General features: G+C 40.5%; 1 protein-coding gene across 2 annotated transcripts in view; it reads left to right on the top strand.

Moving 5' to 3' along the window:
* STAG1 (STAG1 cohesin complex component) overlaps positions 1–17,797 on the top strand; it is a 354,244-nt gene that overhangs the window by 244,055 nt on the left and 92,392 nt on the right. For both annotated transcript variants that reach the window (XM_056121608.1, XM_056121609.1), the window contains 2 exons: positions 15,410–15,508; positions 15,960–16,039. In XM_056121608.1, the coding sequence (XP_055977583.1) occupies positions 15,410–15,508; positions 15,960–16,039 (179 nt within the window). The remainder of the gene's footprint in view (positions 1–15,409; positions 15,509–15,959; positions 16,040–17,797) is intronic.

The following is a 17,797-nucleotide window of genomic DNA, read 5'->3' as shown; positions in this document are numbered from 1 at the left end:
ACTCCACCTTCACTAGTATCTACTTTTTTTTTATTTAATTTTTAATAGTGAGACACCATGAGGTACAGTTGCAGACTTACACATTTTTGTGCTTGGGTTTCAATTATGCAATGATCAAATACCCATCCCTCCACCAGTACCCATTTCCCACCACCACGGATCCCAGTACTAGTGTCTACTTTCCTTCACCAGTGCCCCTAATACCTATCCTCCACCCCCACATATACATCCCCCTTCACCCTAGGCACTTCTTTCTTCACCCCCTTCTCCTTTCCATTTAAACACTGTGGTTTACAATACTGTTGCTGATAGAGTATCATACATACCACTTTACCTTCTTTCAGCAGCCCAGCAACTTCTCCAGGATGAACACTTCCCTGCACTGTTCGTGTATGTTATTTTCCCTGACTTACCTTCACCCCCTGCCAACTCCACCCAGTGGCAAGCTTCCTGTTAAGGACCAGTTGTTGGTTTTTTTTTTTTTAAGCTTTTTGGGTCATACCCAGCAATGCTCAGGGGTTACTCCTGGCTCTGCACTCAGGAATTACTACTGGCGGTGCTTAGGAGATCATATGGGATGCTGGGAATCTAACCCAGGTCGGCCGCATGCAAGGCAAACACCCTACCTGCTATGCTATTGCTCCAGCCCCAAGAACTAGTTGTCTTTGTTTCTATTGCCTTTGGTTATTTGTTATTCCCTAGCTATGTTTCTTTATATCCCGCATATAGCAGAGGTCATTTTGTGTCTGTCGACTAACTTTACTTCAGCATTATACTCCAGATCCATCCTCATAGCAGTAAAAGGGATGACTTCATCTTATCTTACTCCCCAGTAAGATTCCATTGTACACATGTACCATAGCTTCTTTTTCTAGTCACCTGTCCTTGGCATTTGCATTGTTTCCAGATTCTAGCCATTGTGAATAGTGCTGCAGTGAATATAGGGGTATAATTATCTTTCTTGCATCATTTTCTTGGAGCCTTGGGATATATTCCAAGAAGTAGAATTGCTGGGTTATATGGCAGCTCAGTCTTTAGTTTTTTGAGACATTACCAAAACATCTTTAAAAAGGACTGGACCAACATTTCCACCAGCAGTTTGAGAGTTCCTTTATTTCCACGTTCACTCTATCACTGGTTATTGTTACTCTTTTTGAAGAGTGCCAGTTTCACCACAGAGACTCTGCGATGATGCACTTAAATTCTTGTTTTAATTTGCAGTTTTCCAATGCTTAGTGTTACAGAAAATTTTGTCATGTTATTTGGCTACTGTATTTCCTCTTTGAGGAAATTTATCTTCATCTATTCTTTCCATTTTTTGGATGGGGTTGGATTTTTTTTTTTTTTTCAGTTGTAAAGTTCCCAGTTTGTGGACTGTTTTTGTGTTCTGGTCTCATTTCCCTTGAGGTGCAGAAGCTTCTTAATTTAATGTCATGCCATTTGTTTTTTCTTTGCTTCCACTTCCTTGACCAGTGACATTGTATGTTTCTTCCTATGTAACTTCAGAATTCAGTTCTGGTATCTCGGTCTTTATTTTTTTTTTAATTTATTTATTGAATCGCTGTGGGAAAAGTTACAAAACTTTCAGGTTTAGGTCTCGGTCATTCTAATATCAATCAGATTTCCCTTTGCCAATACTTATTTTTCACCACGAAGAACCCCAATAAACCCCCCCACCCCCCCATGTCTGTGAGGCAGATGAATTCTAGTTAACACTCTGTCTACTTTGACTAGCTTCATTGTTTCGATAAAAGTTGCACCATTATTATTTAGACTTTACCCCCCCCCCCCCCAAATCAGACATGCTGAAAAAGCGTTGTGAAATGATTTGCTTTCTACAGCTGGGTTCAAGAATTAAATGATGTCGCGCGGCCACACGGTTTTGGATTTCTGCTATTTTATTTATTAACCCTGGAACTATTTCTACTAAGAGTCAGATAATTAAGAGATTGGTTTCTGTGCTTCTGGGTCCGTGGCCGTGCCGGAGAGCCGCTCGTGGGGGGGCAACTGGTGACCTCGGTAGGGTGTGAAGGATGGGCCAGAACGTGCGCGCCCCCCCCCCCCCCCATGTATCTCGGTCTTTAATCCATTTGACTTTTGGCTCTGCACTCAGGAATTACCCCTGGCGGTGCTCAGGGGACCCTGTGGGATGCTGGGAATTGAACCCGGGTTGGCCGCGTGCAAGGCAGACGCCCTACTCGCTGTGCTATTGCTCCAGCCCCCCATTTGACTTTTTGATTTGACTTTTTTCTGCATGATTAGCTATCTTTTTTAGCTTTTTTTTTTTTTTTGCATGTGACTCACCTTTTTTCCCAGCATCATTTGAACTTCAGGCTTTCCTTGCTTCCTTGCTCCCCTTCACACTTTTTTCTTTCTCCTTTGTCTAACTGGCCATTAACACCTAAGGCTCTGTCTCTGAACTTCTAATTCTATTGATCTGCAAATCTGTCCTTATTCCAGCACCATGCTGTTTTAATTACTAATGCTTTGTAATACAGTTTGAAGTTGGGGAAAGAGACTCCTTGTTTTCTTTTACCCTTTGATTACTCTGCCAGTAACAGGTGGTGAAGCATGGTTATTGTTACATATGAATTTCTAGAGTATTTGCTCTATTTCTTTAAAAAAAATGTTATGGGTGTCCTTAGAGGGTCTGCATTGAATCTGCATTGTGCTTTAGAGAGTATTGCCATTTTGAACTTTACTAAGTTGTTGTTTATCACTGAAGTTTTGTACCATTCCTTCAATGCTACCTAGTGTATTTTTGGTAAATGTTTTACTTCATTGAGGATCTTTTCTATAAAATTACTTACTCAAACACCATAATTTACAAAGTTGTTCATAATAGAGTTGTTTCAGGCATTCATTCAGACCTTTCCTCCACCAATGTCCCCAGTTTCCCATCTTATCCCAAGCCTGCCCCCATAGCAGTAAAACTGCATCAGCAGTTTTACTTCATATTGTGTGTTACAGCAAAATGGCAAAAGGAATTTTCAGAAGATACATCAGTAAAAGTCAGTTTGTAATAATTGTTATATCTCGCAATTATGTTACTAAAGTCATTGAGAATTTACTGGGGTGGTTGGTGCTGATTGAGCCCTTATGTTATTGTTTTCACTCATTAAATTTGGTGGAGTGCTGCGCAGCTTTCCCACCAAATTTGCTGTAGTCCTACTGGGCTGTTAGGGCTGAAATATGGAGGAGGTGCAATGTGGCTGCACTCAAGGAGCTGTAGAGTTGGGCTATTTATATTTTGGAAAAGGTCAGGTGTGGCAACTGCTGAGCCTAGCAGGAAGGGAGGGGCATCTTCCCATTCCCATTCCAAGGAGATCTTAGAGTTCGACACAGAGAGATCAATCTACCTGGGATTATTTGGTGACTTGGCTTCTTTTCAAGTTTAGTTGTGGTACTGAGTCTTATGTGTGTCCAAAGAGGTCTGGTGTAGCAGCTGTTACTCAGTTTGGTTTTTATTTTCTGTATCCCACTATTCTTTTTTGACTCATAGGATTTATTTGCTAGATATGCTGTGATTCTTTTAATTAAAAAAAATAACTTTATTAAGTCATTAGTTTAGTTACAGACACAGAATATAACAACACCAATCCTACCACCATTGCACCTTCCCACTGCTATTATTTCCACTTTTTCCAACAAGCCCTTGAGCCTGCCCCTGTAGCAGGCTCTCAATAATTCGTTTTATATTGCTTATTATAAGTAATTTCTTAAAAGGATGGTCAAAAATATTTTTTAATAGAAAGTTAGTGAAGATTGTTGTATCTCAACATGGAGACTACTAAGATATTGTTACAGCTTAAGCCTTCTGTGTTTATATTTTGTTAATTGATGTTGGTTGCCTTCTGTATTACATCCCATCCAATCTGGTGTGCTACTCCTGGTTTATCAGTGTTGCAGAGTTTGAGATGTCACACAGCTGAAATCGTAGCTGGGTGCTCCAGGGTGTCCAAAACTTATAATGGGGTGATAAAGCTGAAGTTAAGTTCATAACTGATTGATAGTTTTGGGGTGTGTATGTGACTTCTTCTTGAAGTATAGGGTGATGGGGAGGGAGATAGCCCATCCCCAGCCATAAAAGCTGGAGATTTCAGTCACAAAACCCACATACCTGAGTTTTTCAACAAATTCATTTCTGAATAACAGTGGGATCCCGCCTAGAGTGTGGCAGTAATCTGTACTGGGATTCTTTTTTTTTTTTTAATTTTTATTAGTGAGACACCATGAAGTACAGTTATAGACTTACAAATTTTGTGTTTGGGTTTCAATTATACAATGATCAAATACCCATCCCTCCACCAGTGCTCCTTTCCCACCACCACGGATCCCAGTATCTTAAGGGAGTTGCTTTTAAGTTCCTTCTTAGACCTTGATGCTTTCAATATTCTGTCTGCCTGTCTTTGGCTTTTGTCATTCTGACACAGTGTGTCTTAGAGTTTTTCTGTTTGAGTCTGTTTTCACTGGGACCCTTTTGCTTATTGGATCTGAATGGTTGCACTCCTCAACACTATACATAATTTCTTTGTTTTGTGCTTCATCAGATTTGCCCTCATTTTCAAGGAATTTGATGGGTTTTTTATATATTTTTTTTTCCTTTTTTGTCGCATCTGGCAATGCACAGGGGTTACTCCTGGCTCTGCACTCAGGAATTACTCCTGGTGGGGCTTAGGGGACCATATCCTGGGAATCAAACCCAGGTTGGCCATGTGCAAGGCAAACACCCTACCCTCTGTGCTATCACTCCAGCTCGATTTTTTTTTTATTTATTTTTTTTACAGTTGTAGATTTACAATTTTTTTGTGCTTGGGTTTCAATTATACAATGATCAGATACCCATCCCTCCACCAGTGCCCGTTTTTCACCACCATGGATAATATCCCTCCCACCCCCATCCCCCCATCCCCCCCTGCCTCTGTGGCTGGGCAATCCCCTGTGTTCTCTCTCTCCGTTTGGGTGTTGTGGTCTGCAAAAGAGGCATTGAGTGGCAAACATGTTCAGTCCATAGTCTACTTTCCACATGCATCTCCCCTCCTGGGAGGATCCTCCAAACATCCTTTATTTGGTGCTCCCTTCTCTGTCTGAACTGCCCTTTCCTCTAGGATATCCGGCTGGCCTCTAAGTTATGGAGTAATCCTCCTGGTGCTGATCTCAGCTATTCTTGGGTATTAATCTCATACTTTGTTACTTTATATCCCCCAGATGAATGCAATCTTTCTATGTCTATCCCTCTCTTTCTGACTCATTTCGCTTAGCATGATACTTTCCATGTTGTACCACTTGTATGTAAATTTCATGACTTCATCTTTTCTAAGAGCTACATAGTACTCCATTGTGTAGATGTACCAAAGTTTCTTTAACCAGTCATCTGTTCTTGGGCATTCAGGTTTCTTCCAGTTTCTGGCTATTGTAAAGAGTGCTGCAATGAACAAACAAGTGCAGATGTCACTTCGACTATACATTTTTGCCTCTCTGTCCAGCTCGATTTTTATATTCTTCCTGAACTCATTCCATATTCTTTAGTTTGCTGTTTACGTCTTACCAATTTTTCCCCATCTTTTGTTGTGTTGACCAATGGTTTTTCCTCCATCTGTTTTTATTCTGTTGCTGAGGCCTTCTGTTGTATTTTTTAATTTTACCTACCATTCCCTTCACTTCTGTCATGTTTGTTTGTTTATTTATTTTGGGACTACACGAGGTGGTGCTCAGGGCTACTGGCTCTGCACTCGGGGATCACTCCTTGAGGGCTTAAGGAATCCTATGGGACGCTGGAGATCAAACCTAGGTCAGCCATGTATAAGGAAAGCACTCTACCCACCATTCTGTCTCTCTGGCCCCAAGTTCTGTCACGTCTTTTCTCATTCTCACTCTCATGCTTTCATGTGCTTAACAGACTACCTGTATCATCGGTTTTTGATGTTATTAAACGTCTTCATCATGGTGCCTTTTATATCTATTATCTGAGAGGTCATAGTACTGGTTGGTACTGGTAAAGCCTGAGTAGAATTATTGTCACTCATTGAGCTTGGTTACAAGGCTTAGTCTCTTTTTTCTGTTGTGTTTTGAGGTTAAATCTTTACCACTAACCCTGCGGGAGCTCTCTAATAGATTATATTGAGTACTTTTCTACTGATCTTCACTCAGTAAGTGGAAGTATACTTGTGTGCAGTGTGAAGTCCAATAAGTAGAGCGATTTGTGCAGCTGCAAATGGAAGTTATGGGAATGGGGTGTGGATGTAGACCTGAAAAATGGAATGTTGAATGAGGAAACAGCTGTGTACCTATAGGAATGGCATGGATCGTGATGCTTGGAGACTGTTGGGACTTGGATAAAAGAAAGGGGAATCCACTTCTTTCCACAATGGTCCCAGAGATATCAGCCAGGTTGTTAATCTCATGCACAAAGCTAAATGAGCAGAAGGTCTGAGATGTGAATATGGGCCTAGGCTTTTTTTTTAATGAATTGATAAAATCGTTTTTGATTTTATAATTTTGGCTGTTTTAACCTTGTCTACATTACAGAGAGCCCAGGGCTAGAGCGATAGCACAGCGGTAGGGCGTTTGCCTTGCAAGCCCAGGGCTAGAGCGATAGCACAGCGGTAGGGCGTTTGCCTTGCACGCAGCCAACATGGCCGACCCGAGTTCGATTCCTCCGCCCCTCTCGGAGAGCCCGGCAAGCTACCGAGAGTATCTCGCCCGCACGGCAGAGCCTGGCAAGCTCCCCATGACGTATTCGATATGCCAGACACAGTAACAACAAAGTCTCCAATGGAGACGTTACTTGGCCCGCTCGAGCAAATCGATGATCAATGGGAGGGCCTTTACTTACTTTACTTACTTACATTACAGAAGAGATTTTTTTTATAAATAGTACTTAGAAATTTTATACTTAGAATAACAATTTGGGCAGACAAAACAATGGTACAGTTGCCAACCAGGGATTGATTTCTCAGAAACGTGTGGTCCCCCGACCTCTGTCAGAAATAATCCCTGAGCACAGAGCCAGGAGTAAGTCCTGAGCACCACCCAGTGTGGCCCGAAAACCAAAAGTTAACCAAAAAAAAAAAAAAACATTATCAGTAATTTGACATACTTATCTTGTCTATCAGTAGAAATACAACTTCAAGCAATGCCACTTGCAACTAAATATTAGGGTCATCAAGGAAAGCATTGTCATTCAGTTACTGAATGGATAAATGCTTTTCTTGCCTAAAAGGGACAGAGCATGACTAAGTTTCAATACTGGATGTCAGTTTCCCATGACCACCAGTTAACTCAGGGGTGTGTATCCTGATTTCTCCTTGCGTTAAAAGTGGGATTGACAAAGTGTCATTTGAAACACACGTAAGCAGAACAAAAGAATAAAGAAAAACATTGAGTCTTAAACTAAAAAGGTTTTCATATTAGAAATAAATCCTGCACAAATTATTTTTTATCTTTTTAGAATCTAATCACTGAAAGCTACATAGTTACGAAGTTGTTTATTCCAACACCCATCCATTCATTGGTACATTTCCAGCCACCAGTTTCCACAGTTCCCCATCTCCTTCCTTTTTTCTCTTTAGGGACTGTGGTTTATAATACCGTTACTGAAAAGTTGTCATGCGTATCACTTTACCTCTGTTCAGCACTCATTTTCTTGTCCAGAGTGATCATTTCCAACTATCACTGTCATAATGGTTCCTTCTCTGTCTTAACTGCACTTTCCCTCCCCTAGTCTCCAACCTGGCAAGCTTCCTACCATGGACCAGTTCTCCTGGCCCTCATTTCTGCTGTCTTTGGATATTATTCTCTTACTATGTTTAGCCAGACACAGACACACAGTAACAACAAAGTCTCCAATGGAGACGTTACTGGGCCCGCTCGAGCAAATCGACGATCAACGGGAGGGCCTTTACTTACTTACTTACTTTACTATGTTTAGAACCCACAAATGAGTGTGATCATTCTGTGTCTGTCTCCCTTACTCTGACTCTTTTTTTATCAGTATGATATTTTCTATGTCAGTCCGTGTATAAGCAAATTTCATTACTTCATTTTCTTGATGGCTGCATAGTATTCCTTTGTGTACCATAATGTGCCATAGTTTCTTTGCCCAGTCATCTGTTTTCAGGCACTTGCATTGTTTGCAAATTCTGGCTTTTGTGAATAGTGGTGCAATGTATGTCGGAGTGCAAATTAAATTTTTTTGCATTGTGGTTGGGGCCCCTACAATTTATTTCCAGGGTTTGGAAGCTCAATTTCTAGTATTTTGAGGAATGTCTGCATTGCTTTCCAAAAAGGCTGGACCATTTGGCCATTCCCACCAGCAGTGAATGAGAGTCCCTTTTTCCCTGTGTCCATGCCAGCGCTGGTTGTTCTTGTTCTTTCTGGTGTGTGCCAGTCTTTGTGGCATGAAATAATATCTCAGTGTTTTGATTTGCATTTCCCTGATGATAAGTGATATAAAGCATTTCTGTTTTAATGTGCCTTTTGGCCATTTATATTTCTTTTTTGAGGAAGTTTCTGTTCATCTCTTCTCCCTATTTTATATATCTTAGATATTAACCCCTTATCAAATGAGTGTCAGGTAAATAATTCCTCCCATTCTGTGGACTTTCTTTGTATCCTGGTCATTGTTTCCTTAGAGGTGCAGAAATTTGTTATTTTAATATACTCCATTTAGCACAGCAGTAGGGTGTTTGCCTTGCACATGGTCAGCCCAGTCAACCCGGGTTCGATTCCTCCGCTCCTCTCAGAGAGCCCAGCAAGCTACTGAGAGTGTCTCGCCTGCACAGCAAAGCCTGGCAAGCTCCCCATGACGTATTCGGTATGCCAAAAAGAGTAACAACAAGTCTCACAATGGAGACATTACTGGATCCGCTCAAGCAAATCGATGAACAACTGGAGGACAGTGCTACAGTGCTACTCCATTTCTTTATCTTTGCTTCCATTTGCTTGGTCAGTGGTGTTGGTGTTTCATTCTTTTTTTTTTTTTTTTTGGTGTTTCATTCTTAAAGATGTTTTAGATTCAGTCTCATTGAGAGTTTTGCCTAGATTTTCCTTTTCATACCTTATGGATTCAGATCTAAAATCAAGATATTTAATTCACTTTTATTTGATTTTGTGCATGACATTAGAGGTCTGAACTCACCTCAGTTTTCTGGGACCATCAGCACATAATTCGTAACCTATTCATAGGGAGGTGAAGGCCTATTTTTATGCAGCCAGTATAAAAGGGTCTAAATTATACTTTCAAGAGACTATTTTCTGTCTTCCACCCCTGCAAGACCAATTGAAGTGGCAAATAAAAGACAATCACTGCATCAGATTTGGAGACATTGTTGATTTCAGCTGAACTGTTAAATACGCTATATGAATTTGGAATTTCATAGAACAGAAGTTCCCATTTTTTGTCTTAGTGACCTCTTTTCAGGAATTTTTTTTTTTTATTACACAAAGTCTGGAGCAATAGCACAGCAGTAGGGCGTTCGCCTTACAAGCAGCCAACATGGCCGACCCGAGTTCGATTCCTCCGCCCCTCTCGGAGAGCCCGGCAAGCTACCGAGAGTATCTTGCCCGCACAGCAGAGCCTAGCAAGCTACCCATGACGTATTCGATATGCCAAACACAGTAACAACAAGTCTCATGATGGAGACGTTACTGGGCCCGCTCGAGCAAATCGATGAACAACGGGAGGACCTTGACCGTGAATTACACAAAGTACCTACAACCTAGGCCTCTACTATCCCTTCCCTGTTCCCCGTTACATAAGCACCCCTCTGGATGGCATGGCCCCTTTTGGAAATAAGCTCAAGAGCCTGACCTTGGGTCATTAGAGAACCATTCTTAGGAGAAAGATCAGAACTTCTGGAAAATTTATTTATAGCCCAGAGCCGGAGATGCCTGGATTAAACCAACTAAAGAGATGAAAAGTGCTTGAGGTTTGGGGCTGGCAGGAACTCTGTGTCACAGCCGATGAAAGTCCTGCTTGAGTATTAATATTTATTTACCAGCTTGGTTTATCTTTCCTGAAAGAGGTGAAAGATGCCTGGGGGCTAAGGGCTGAAACAAATTATGAGTCAAAGCTGGTAACAGCCCTTGAGTATGGATATCTTTTCTGAATTGTTGATAAACATACAGCAAGAAATACAGACTGCAGCATAAAAGTTACTCTTCCAGCACATCGTTGGGTATCATTTATAATTCCTTTTTCATCACCCAGTAAGTTTAGTTTTGTTGATGTTTTGAGTGAGTTGAGCAAGCGTTATTAGCTATTTATATTACACATATCCATCAGGGCCTTATATACTTATGCCAGGTATACATCTTAGAATTTGAAAAGCAGAACAAAAGCAGTGTCAGTTTGTTCTCCCAGAATACCTGTCATCTGTTTGCAGTTCTCTTCAGCCCTTTGTGAAATTTGGCCTGGACATTAGTCCTAGAACTCCAGGCAACAAAGTCCTCCACTAGGGACAAACTTTATGTGCTTCATTTAGGATCATAGGTGTACATGCACACACATATGCACATGCACAGACACAATCATAGCAGGAAGTGCATTGACAGCCATTAGGGATTTGTTTTCATAATGCTGACTTTTCCACTTATATACTCTTCCAGCATGTTTTTACCATATGGTTACAGAGAGAGAAAAGTAATACAGGGGCAGTCAAGTCTAAAATGTCTGTATAGATCAGTAACAACCATTCCTCTCCTCCCACACATCATAGATACTATTAAGGCAGAGAACTCTAAATGCACTTGGCAATGAAGTTGTGCCTCTGAATATGTATCAGTGTCCCCTGGTGATTTGACCCATTGATAGCTTGTGCAAGGTCTGAGTGGTTTTGTATCAGCCATGTTACAATGTTTTGCAGTGGTTAAATGCTTGAGGAACAAGACTCCATTTTGATAAGATAAATACAGCATTAAGTTTATCCCTTTTCCCAAAGACCACTGATTTTCTTTGTTTGATGTCAGGGGTCATGCTCTATACCTCTTTTTTTTTTGCAATTTTTATGTATTTTATTTTTATAAAGGAGTTCACAATAGTTCATTGCAGATAATATTCAAACACCAATGCCACCACCATGCACCTTCCACCATAATAAGAGAGAAGTGTGTGAAGGTTGTTGTATGTTCTACACCTCTTAAATGCAAAGCTTACACTTTATCACTGAATTACACCTCCAGTTCATGCTGCTTTTACCAGAGTGCTCTTGTGCAAGGTACAGCAGAGGATTGATAAGAATGAGGAGGAGAATGATTAGTTCCCATTCCCTCTCTTACTCCCTGAGCATCCTGAGCTAGAGATGATCTGATTTATTAGTGTTGTAGTAACTGCTCAAATACTGCTACCCAGGCAGTCTGTTCCAGGAAGGAGGTATTGTCCTGTAGAAATTTCTCGGTACCAATAGAAGAACCTTAGTACCTTGGTGCTGCTTTTCATCTTCCACATTTATCTCTTAGCAACCCTATCGAATGCTGTTTCAGCCAGACCAGAACCAAAACAGTCCCAGAAATGTGTACGCCTGTGAGGAACAGTACTTTTTCATTGGTTTGTCGAAATTTGAATTTTACAGGTCTTGCCTAAACATACAACTGCCTATTTTACTTCCATTTGACCGAAGCTTAGAAGTTTCTTATCTGTGTCATAGTGCCATATTTTCCTTGTCTTGGAGTAAATTATTTATAAGCTGTATAGCCATAAAATGGGATTGTTTGGCTTCATCAGGTTATTTTGAACAGTTACTTTTCCCTTCCACCTCCGTCTTAGTGTTCCTTCTCCAACTTATCAACCCCACGTGAACCCAACCCCACCTCTGCCCCAGTGGCAACCTTCCTACTGAAGACCAGTTCTCTTGCTCTTGGTTTCTATTGCCTTTGGCACTTTGTTATTCCCATAGAAAATTTCTTCATATCCCACATATGAGAGAGATCATTCTGTGTCTGTCTCCCTTTGACTAACGTCACTCAACATGATACTCTCCAGATCTGTCTACATAGCAGAAATTGCATGACTATCTTTCCTTACTGCTGGGTTGTGTTCCATTGTGTATATATACATAGTTTCATTATCCAGTTGTCTGTTCATGGGCACTTCAGTTGTTTCCAGATTTTGGCTATTATGAATAGTATGATCGGGGCTGGAGCACAGCAGGTAGGACATTTGCCTTGCACATGGCCGACCCAGGTTCGATTCCCAGCATCCCATATGGTCCCCTGAGCACAGCCAGGAGTAATTCCTGCGCATCGCTGGGTGTGATCCAAAAAGCAAAATACACAAACGCACATACTCAGAGTAAAGATTTATGTTTCTTTGAAGAGCAGTATCTGCAAGTGTCAGATTGAGTTAGCAATATGGTAGCCCAGGTACATCAATTAATGCATCACCTGTGCCCATTACTTAGGAGTCAGAATCTGATATGATCCATCCCGCCACAACCTAGGCAAGTTCTTGATGAATGTGTCTGTTTCTCTGGGTGATTTGAATACACAGACAGGAATCACAAAATTATACTATGTATTTAATATGGCATCATTCCCTGGACTTTGACCCATTTTTCTGTCTGAGGTTCAGTCCTTTGGTATACCCATGCCTGCTAAGTACAAGTTTGAGTAACACAAGTTTATGTTTTTATTTTGAAAAACAAAAAAATTGCAGCAATGTAGTTACATGAGAGACATATTTTTACCTCCTAGCAGCAAACTACTACCATCATTCTTTTTCCCCATACAAGGGGACACTTTTAATAGTTTAGGTTTTTGTTTATTTGGGGAATTGGGAGTTATAGTGTGACTCAGAGTACTATGGGGTGCCTTGGGTTTAGCTAGGGTCTCCTGCATGCAAACTGGGTCTCCAGCTTTGAGCTCTCTCCCTGTTTCTGATTAGCCTCTTAGTTGTTGTTTAGCCTCTTAGTTGTTGTTGTTCTTAACAGATGGCTAGGTGGCTTGCAACAACCATGAATAGGTAAAAATGTAACAAGGCATGTTAGAAAGGGTTACCTCTACAGCCTTTACTGTAGGGTGGATCTTGGCCTGTTGATAAAATAAATGCCTGCATTTGTTTTCAGTCTTTGTAGTTGACAATCATTCTGCTTCTTCACATGCTAAGTAGGCATGAGGTATAAGCTGAGACTGCATATCCATTTTCACCCAAGAGTGAACTAATAAATGCTGATATAGCAAAGACTGACTACTTCACTAAAACTAGTACTTAGATTCTTCCTCGTGGAAATCCATCCTTAAATGATCCAAACGCAGAATCCTGTTCTCTCAGTGAAGTCGACTTCCTAGAAGTATTCTTGAAACTAGCTGTTCAGGACACTGTACCTAGCGGCCACACCTGACTCAAATATGTTTTGTGCTTGGAAAATAGGATAATGCAGATATGCTAACAGAAATCTGGTTTTAGAAGTTTGCATAATTTCTCGGGTAGCTTTGAATAACTTTAAACTTTAAACTTGAATAACTTTGTACTTTAAAAGATTGTTGTGCCCTAATGTGAGGAGGTGGACTCTTATGTTCTCAGTTCCCCATGGCAGTGGGTCTCAACCCTGAAGAATAGAGCATAGATAGGGGGTAGGTGGATGGGAATGTGGGAAAGTGGAATTGATCTTCCTAGAATCTGTCTCTCTTGAGTAACTTGATCTTATATAGGATCATGACTCACATTTTAAAAAGCTAGGATGAGGGGCGCTGGAGCAATAGTATAGCTGGTAGGGTGTTTGCCTTGCATGTGGCTGACCCGGGTTCGATTCCCAGCATCCCATGGTCCCCTAAGCACCGCCAGGAGTAAGTTCTGCGTGCAAAGCAAGGAGTAACCACTGTGCATTGTCGGGTGTGACCCGAAAAAGCAGAAAGCAAAAAAAAAAAAAAAATAGCCAGGCTGTAGAGGAAATTGCAGTGACGAACTATTAGCACGTAGTGTAGGAGAAAGCGAGGCAGTGGCAGTCAGTCTCCACTTATTTAGATTAAGGAATCTGGAATGGGGCAGCTGCATCTGTGCCCCAGGTTCCTAGTATGTTTTAAAGAATTTTCAAACAAGCATCATCTTAGTGATGTAGTAGAATTCCTATGACTGTTATTGAAAGTGAGTGATAATACACTTTTCCTTTTCAAATATTTCGGTGACATCTCATTGATTTGCTCAAGCGGGCCCAGTAACGTCTCCATTGGAGACTTGTTGTTACTGTGTCTGGCATATCGAATATTCTCAGTAGCTTGCCGGGCTCTCCAAGAGGGGCGGAGGAATCCAACTCGGGTCGGCCATGTTGGCTGCGTGCAAGGCAGACGCCCTACCCGCTGTGCTGTCGCTCCAGCCCTTACTTTACTTTACTCATTGATAGCTTGAAACTGACTGTGAAAGGAATATTTATATCCCTCTAATCTGTGAATTTAACAGAACTATATCCCTTTGAGCTGGTTGTTAGAGCTTCTGTAGGCATGTGCCTATATTTAATCTTTGTGACAGCCATTTGAAATTGATGCATTCTTTAATAAGAGAACTCAGTGTCAGTGATTAATATATTTCTCATCTCAGATAGCTGATCTATAAATCTGGAAATAAAAACTAGTTATATCTAGTTCCAGAACTTAGATTTCTACTATCAGAACACATTGCTTCTGGTTTGTTTTAGCGGGGAGTGGGGTTTGCTTTGTTTTGGTTTTTACCATTGGGCCACATCCAGTGGTGTTCATGGCTTGAAACCAGGTCAGCAGCATGCAAGGCAGATGCCTAACCCACGGTACTAGCTCTTCGGCCTCATTGCTTCTTTTTGAACAAAGAAACTTTTTTCTTTGGTTCCTTTGAGAGTTGACTAATTTTCTCAGTGATCCTGAATGCATTTTCATCATCAATTTCTTTTACTCCAACTAGAATTTATTTAAGGTAATACACTAATAAATAACTGCCCCAGGAATCTTCACTGTTGTTACGTTTTTTTTCTCTTAAACGTTCTATTCTTAAATCATTTCCTAATTGTTCTTTATTAAGTATAAAGAAAAGAGTAACTTAAGTGATGACATTTCAATATGGAGTTATTTTTTTTCTACAGGGTTATTCAGTAGTTGCAAAAGGAAAAATTACTTTACCCTTCCCTAAATGAACTCACAGGATAAAAAATTTCTCGAAGTGCAACTGTATAATGTGGGAAATATTCCATGCTAAAAAAGAGTCAATAAAGCGAATGGCTCACTCTAAAGTAACTTAGGGATTTCCAGGGCTTTTTGTTTTGTTAAAATGTTACCATCAGTATAATGCAGTTGCTCCAATTGCTCAGTCCCACCTTATATTGAATTGCAATATGAAGTAAGTAAATTGAATGAGTAAGGAAAATTATTCTAACCATCATAGAAACTTAATGATATTTTTAACCTTTGTGGCATGAGTTGACTGTTGTCTTTAATTGTATTTCTGAAGCAAGGAGAAGTCAGGCTGAAGTGTTTGAAAGCTCTACAGAGTCTGTATACCAATCGAGAATTATTCCCCAAGTTGGAGCTGTTCACTAATCGTTTCAAGGTAAACAACAAGAATATGTTGCCTGTTTTATTTTTCACAATAAATACGGCAGTTTAGTGAATGATTTATCCATCAGGTATTTAGCTCAGACTCATTACTGCAATATTCTTTAAATCTATATGAAATAGATGAACAAATCTGTATCGTGAAAGTTCTTATTTAGTACCTTAAATAGAAAGTTATGCTACTTATAGAAATTGTTTTACAGCTTTTTATAGTTGTATTAATTTTGTAAGTTATGGTTTACTTGTGATAGGGTAAGAAATGTCAACTTCTGGAAGATATTTTATTCTGTCTCTTGTTTGAGAAGTCTAATGATAAGGCTTCAAAAGTAAAGTTTTTTATTTAATCTAATACTAGTTTGGATATACTCCCCAAGGACATTACCTAATGCCCTCCCAACTTATTTTCTAGTAAATGATTGGCTTGATTATAACTTTTTTTTTTTCAGGATCGTATTGTGTCAATGACACTTGATAAGGAATATGATGTTGCTGTGGAAGCTATTCGATTGGTCACTTTGATACTTCAGTAAGTATTTTTTTTAAAAAAATATTTCACTTGTCTCTGTCTTTTCTTCAGCATTATTGATGTACTTCACACTTATGACCCTAATATACCACCTTAAAAGTCTCATCGCTGTACTTTCTATTTTTTACATTTTAATACTAGGTTCAAAACAAAATATTGCTCTTTTTGTTTTTCATGTGAACTATTGCTTGTTATCTCTATATAATGTTTCTTTTATCAAGTTCAGAGGATTACCACTGAAGTAATATGACTTCCTTTTAAAAGGGAAATAAAAACTACAGAAGACTTTTGAAGGAAGAACACTAAGGGGGAGATACATTTTTCAAATAGGCTCCTTCAGGATGGTATATATTAGGAGAAAGGAAAAGGAATTTAAATTGTGCCGTTAATATGGTAGCAATTTAGGAAGGGCTGGAGCAATAGTAGAGCAGGCAAGGCATTTGCTTTGCATGCTGTACTCCATATGGTCCCCTGAACTTTGCAGACGTAATCCCAGAGTAAGGACCCAGGAGTAAGCCCTGAACGCTGGTGTGACCCCCAGACAAACTAAAATGTGATCTTTTTTTATGTCTCTAGAACTTTGACCTAAAAAACCTAGGTACAATTTGTATGAAAGTATATCGGTTTAGTCAAAATTATTATAAATTCTTTCCTCCCTACTAGTGATGCCACGTCACGTATCAGGTATCATCTGTGCAGAGTCTAGTGTTTTGATCTTTGTTCCTGTTTGTACTCTAGTACCTCCTGTTTGTACTCTAGTACTGTGCTTTAGAAGTATGAGTTCTTCTTCACCCTTTTTTGGATGGAGGAGGTTTGGGGACTTACCTGACAGTACTTTAAGATGGTACTGAGAAATCCAGTGGATACCCCCACCCCCCGATAAAAAAGAGAGAGAGAACATGGGATTCTCCAGAGTGGGATCAGATCACACAGATCATCCTGTTATTCGTCGATTGCCTCGAGCACGCCCCAGTAACGTCTCCTTCATCCTAGCCCTGAGATTATATTCAAGGATCTTTAGGAGAATGAGACCCATCATTATTACTGGTATTTGGCATATTGGGTACGCCACAGGGAGTTTGCCAGCCTCTGCCGTGTGGGCAGGCTACATTCGGGAGCCTGCCAATTTGTCAAAGTAGGAATGAGATGTCATAATAAGATGTCGCGCGGCCGCAAATGCTAGTTTTTATAGTCTCAGAGTCTTGGCCGCTGATGGGATTACACGGCGCCAGGGGGCCAGTTGGTGGGTGTGACCCCGCCTACTGGAATTTGGAGGATCTGGGTGGAGGATGCTTGACTCCAATCCGAGTAGGCTTGGAGATCTCGGCCCCGGAACCCACGTGGCTTTGTCCCTCTGCCGGTACCTTCAGGTGTGCGGAGAGTGGTCTCAGCATGGTGGTGGCTGGTCCTGGAGGTCTTCTTTTTTGTCCCGAGTGGGAAAGCTGGTTTTATTGTCTGTGATTTTTTTTTTCCCTTTGAAGTCCCAGAGCCTCACACAAGCAAGGCATGCACTCTACACTTAGACACACTCCTTGCCTCTTCTTTAGAGGACATTAGTCAAGTTCTTCAAAAACTTTGGCTATAACTTTTAATGTTAAAAACTTCATTGGATTGTATGACATTTAGTACATAATGGAATTTTTTATGGTAGTACTCTGTCCTCTCTCACTGCCTCTACTCCTTAACCCCAGATGTTTTCAGTAAAATAAATAAAACAGGCTTAGTCATGTGTGTGCTTCTTACAATGCACAAACATTA

The sequence above is a fragment of the Sorex fumeus genome, unplaced genomic scaffold (genome assembly GCF_029834395.1).
Source record: "Sorex fumeus unplaced genomic scaffold, SorFum_2.1 ptg000044l, whole genome shotgun sequence".
Classification (NCBI taxonomy): Eukaryota; Metazoa; Chordata; class Mammalia; order Eulipotyphla; family Soricidae; genus Sorex; species Sorex fumeus.
The sequence above is the reverse complement of the archived record's forward strand: the minus strand, read 5'-3'. Positions and strand labels throughout refer to the sequence as shown.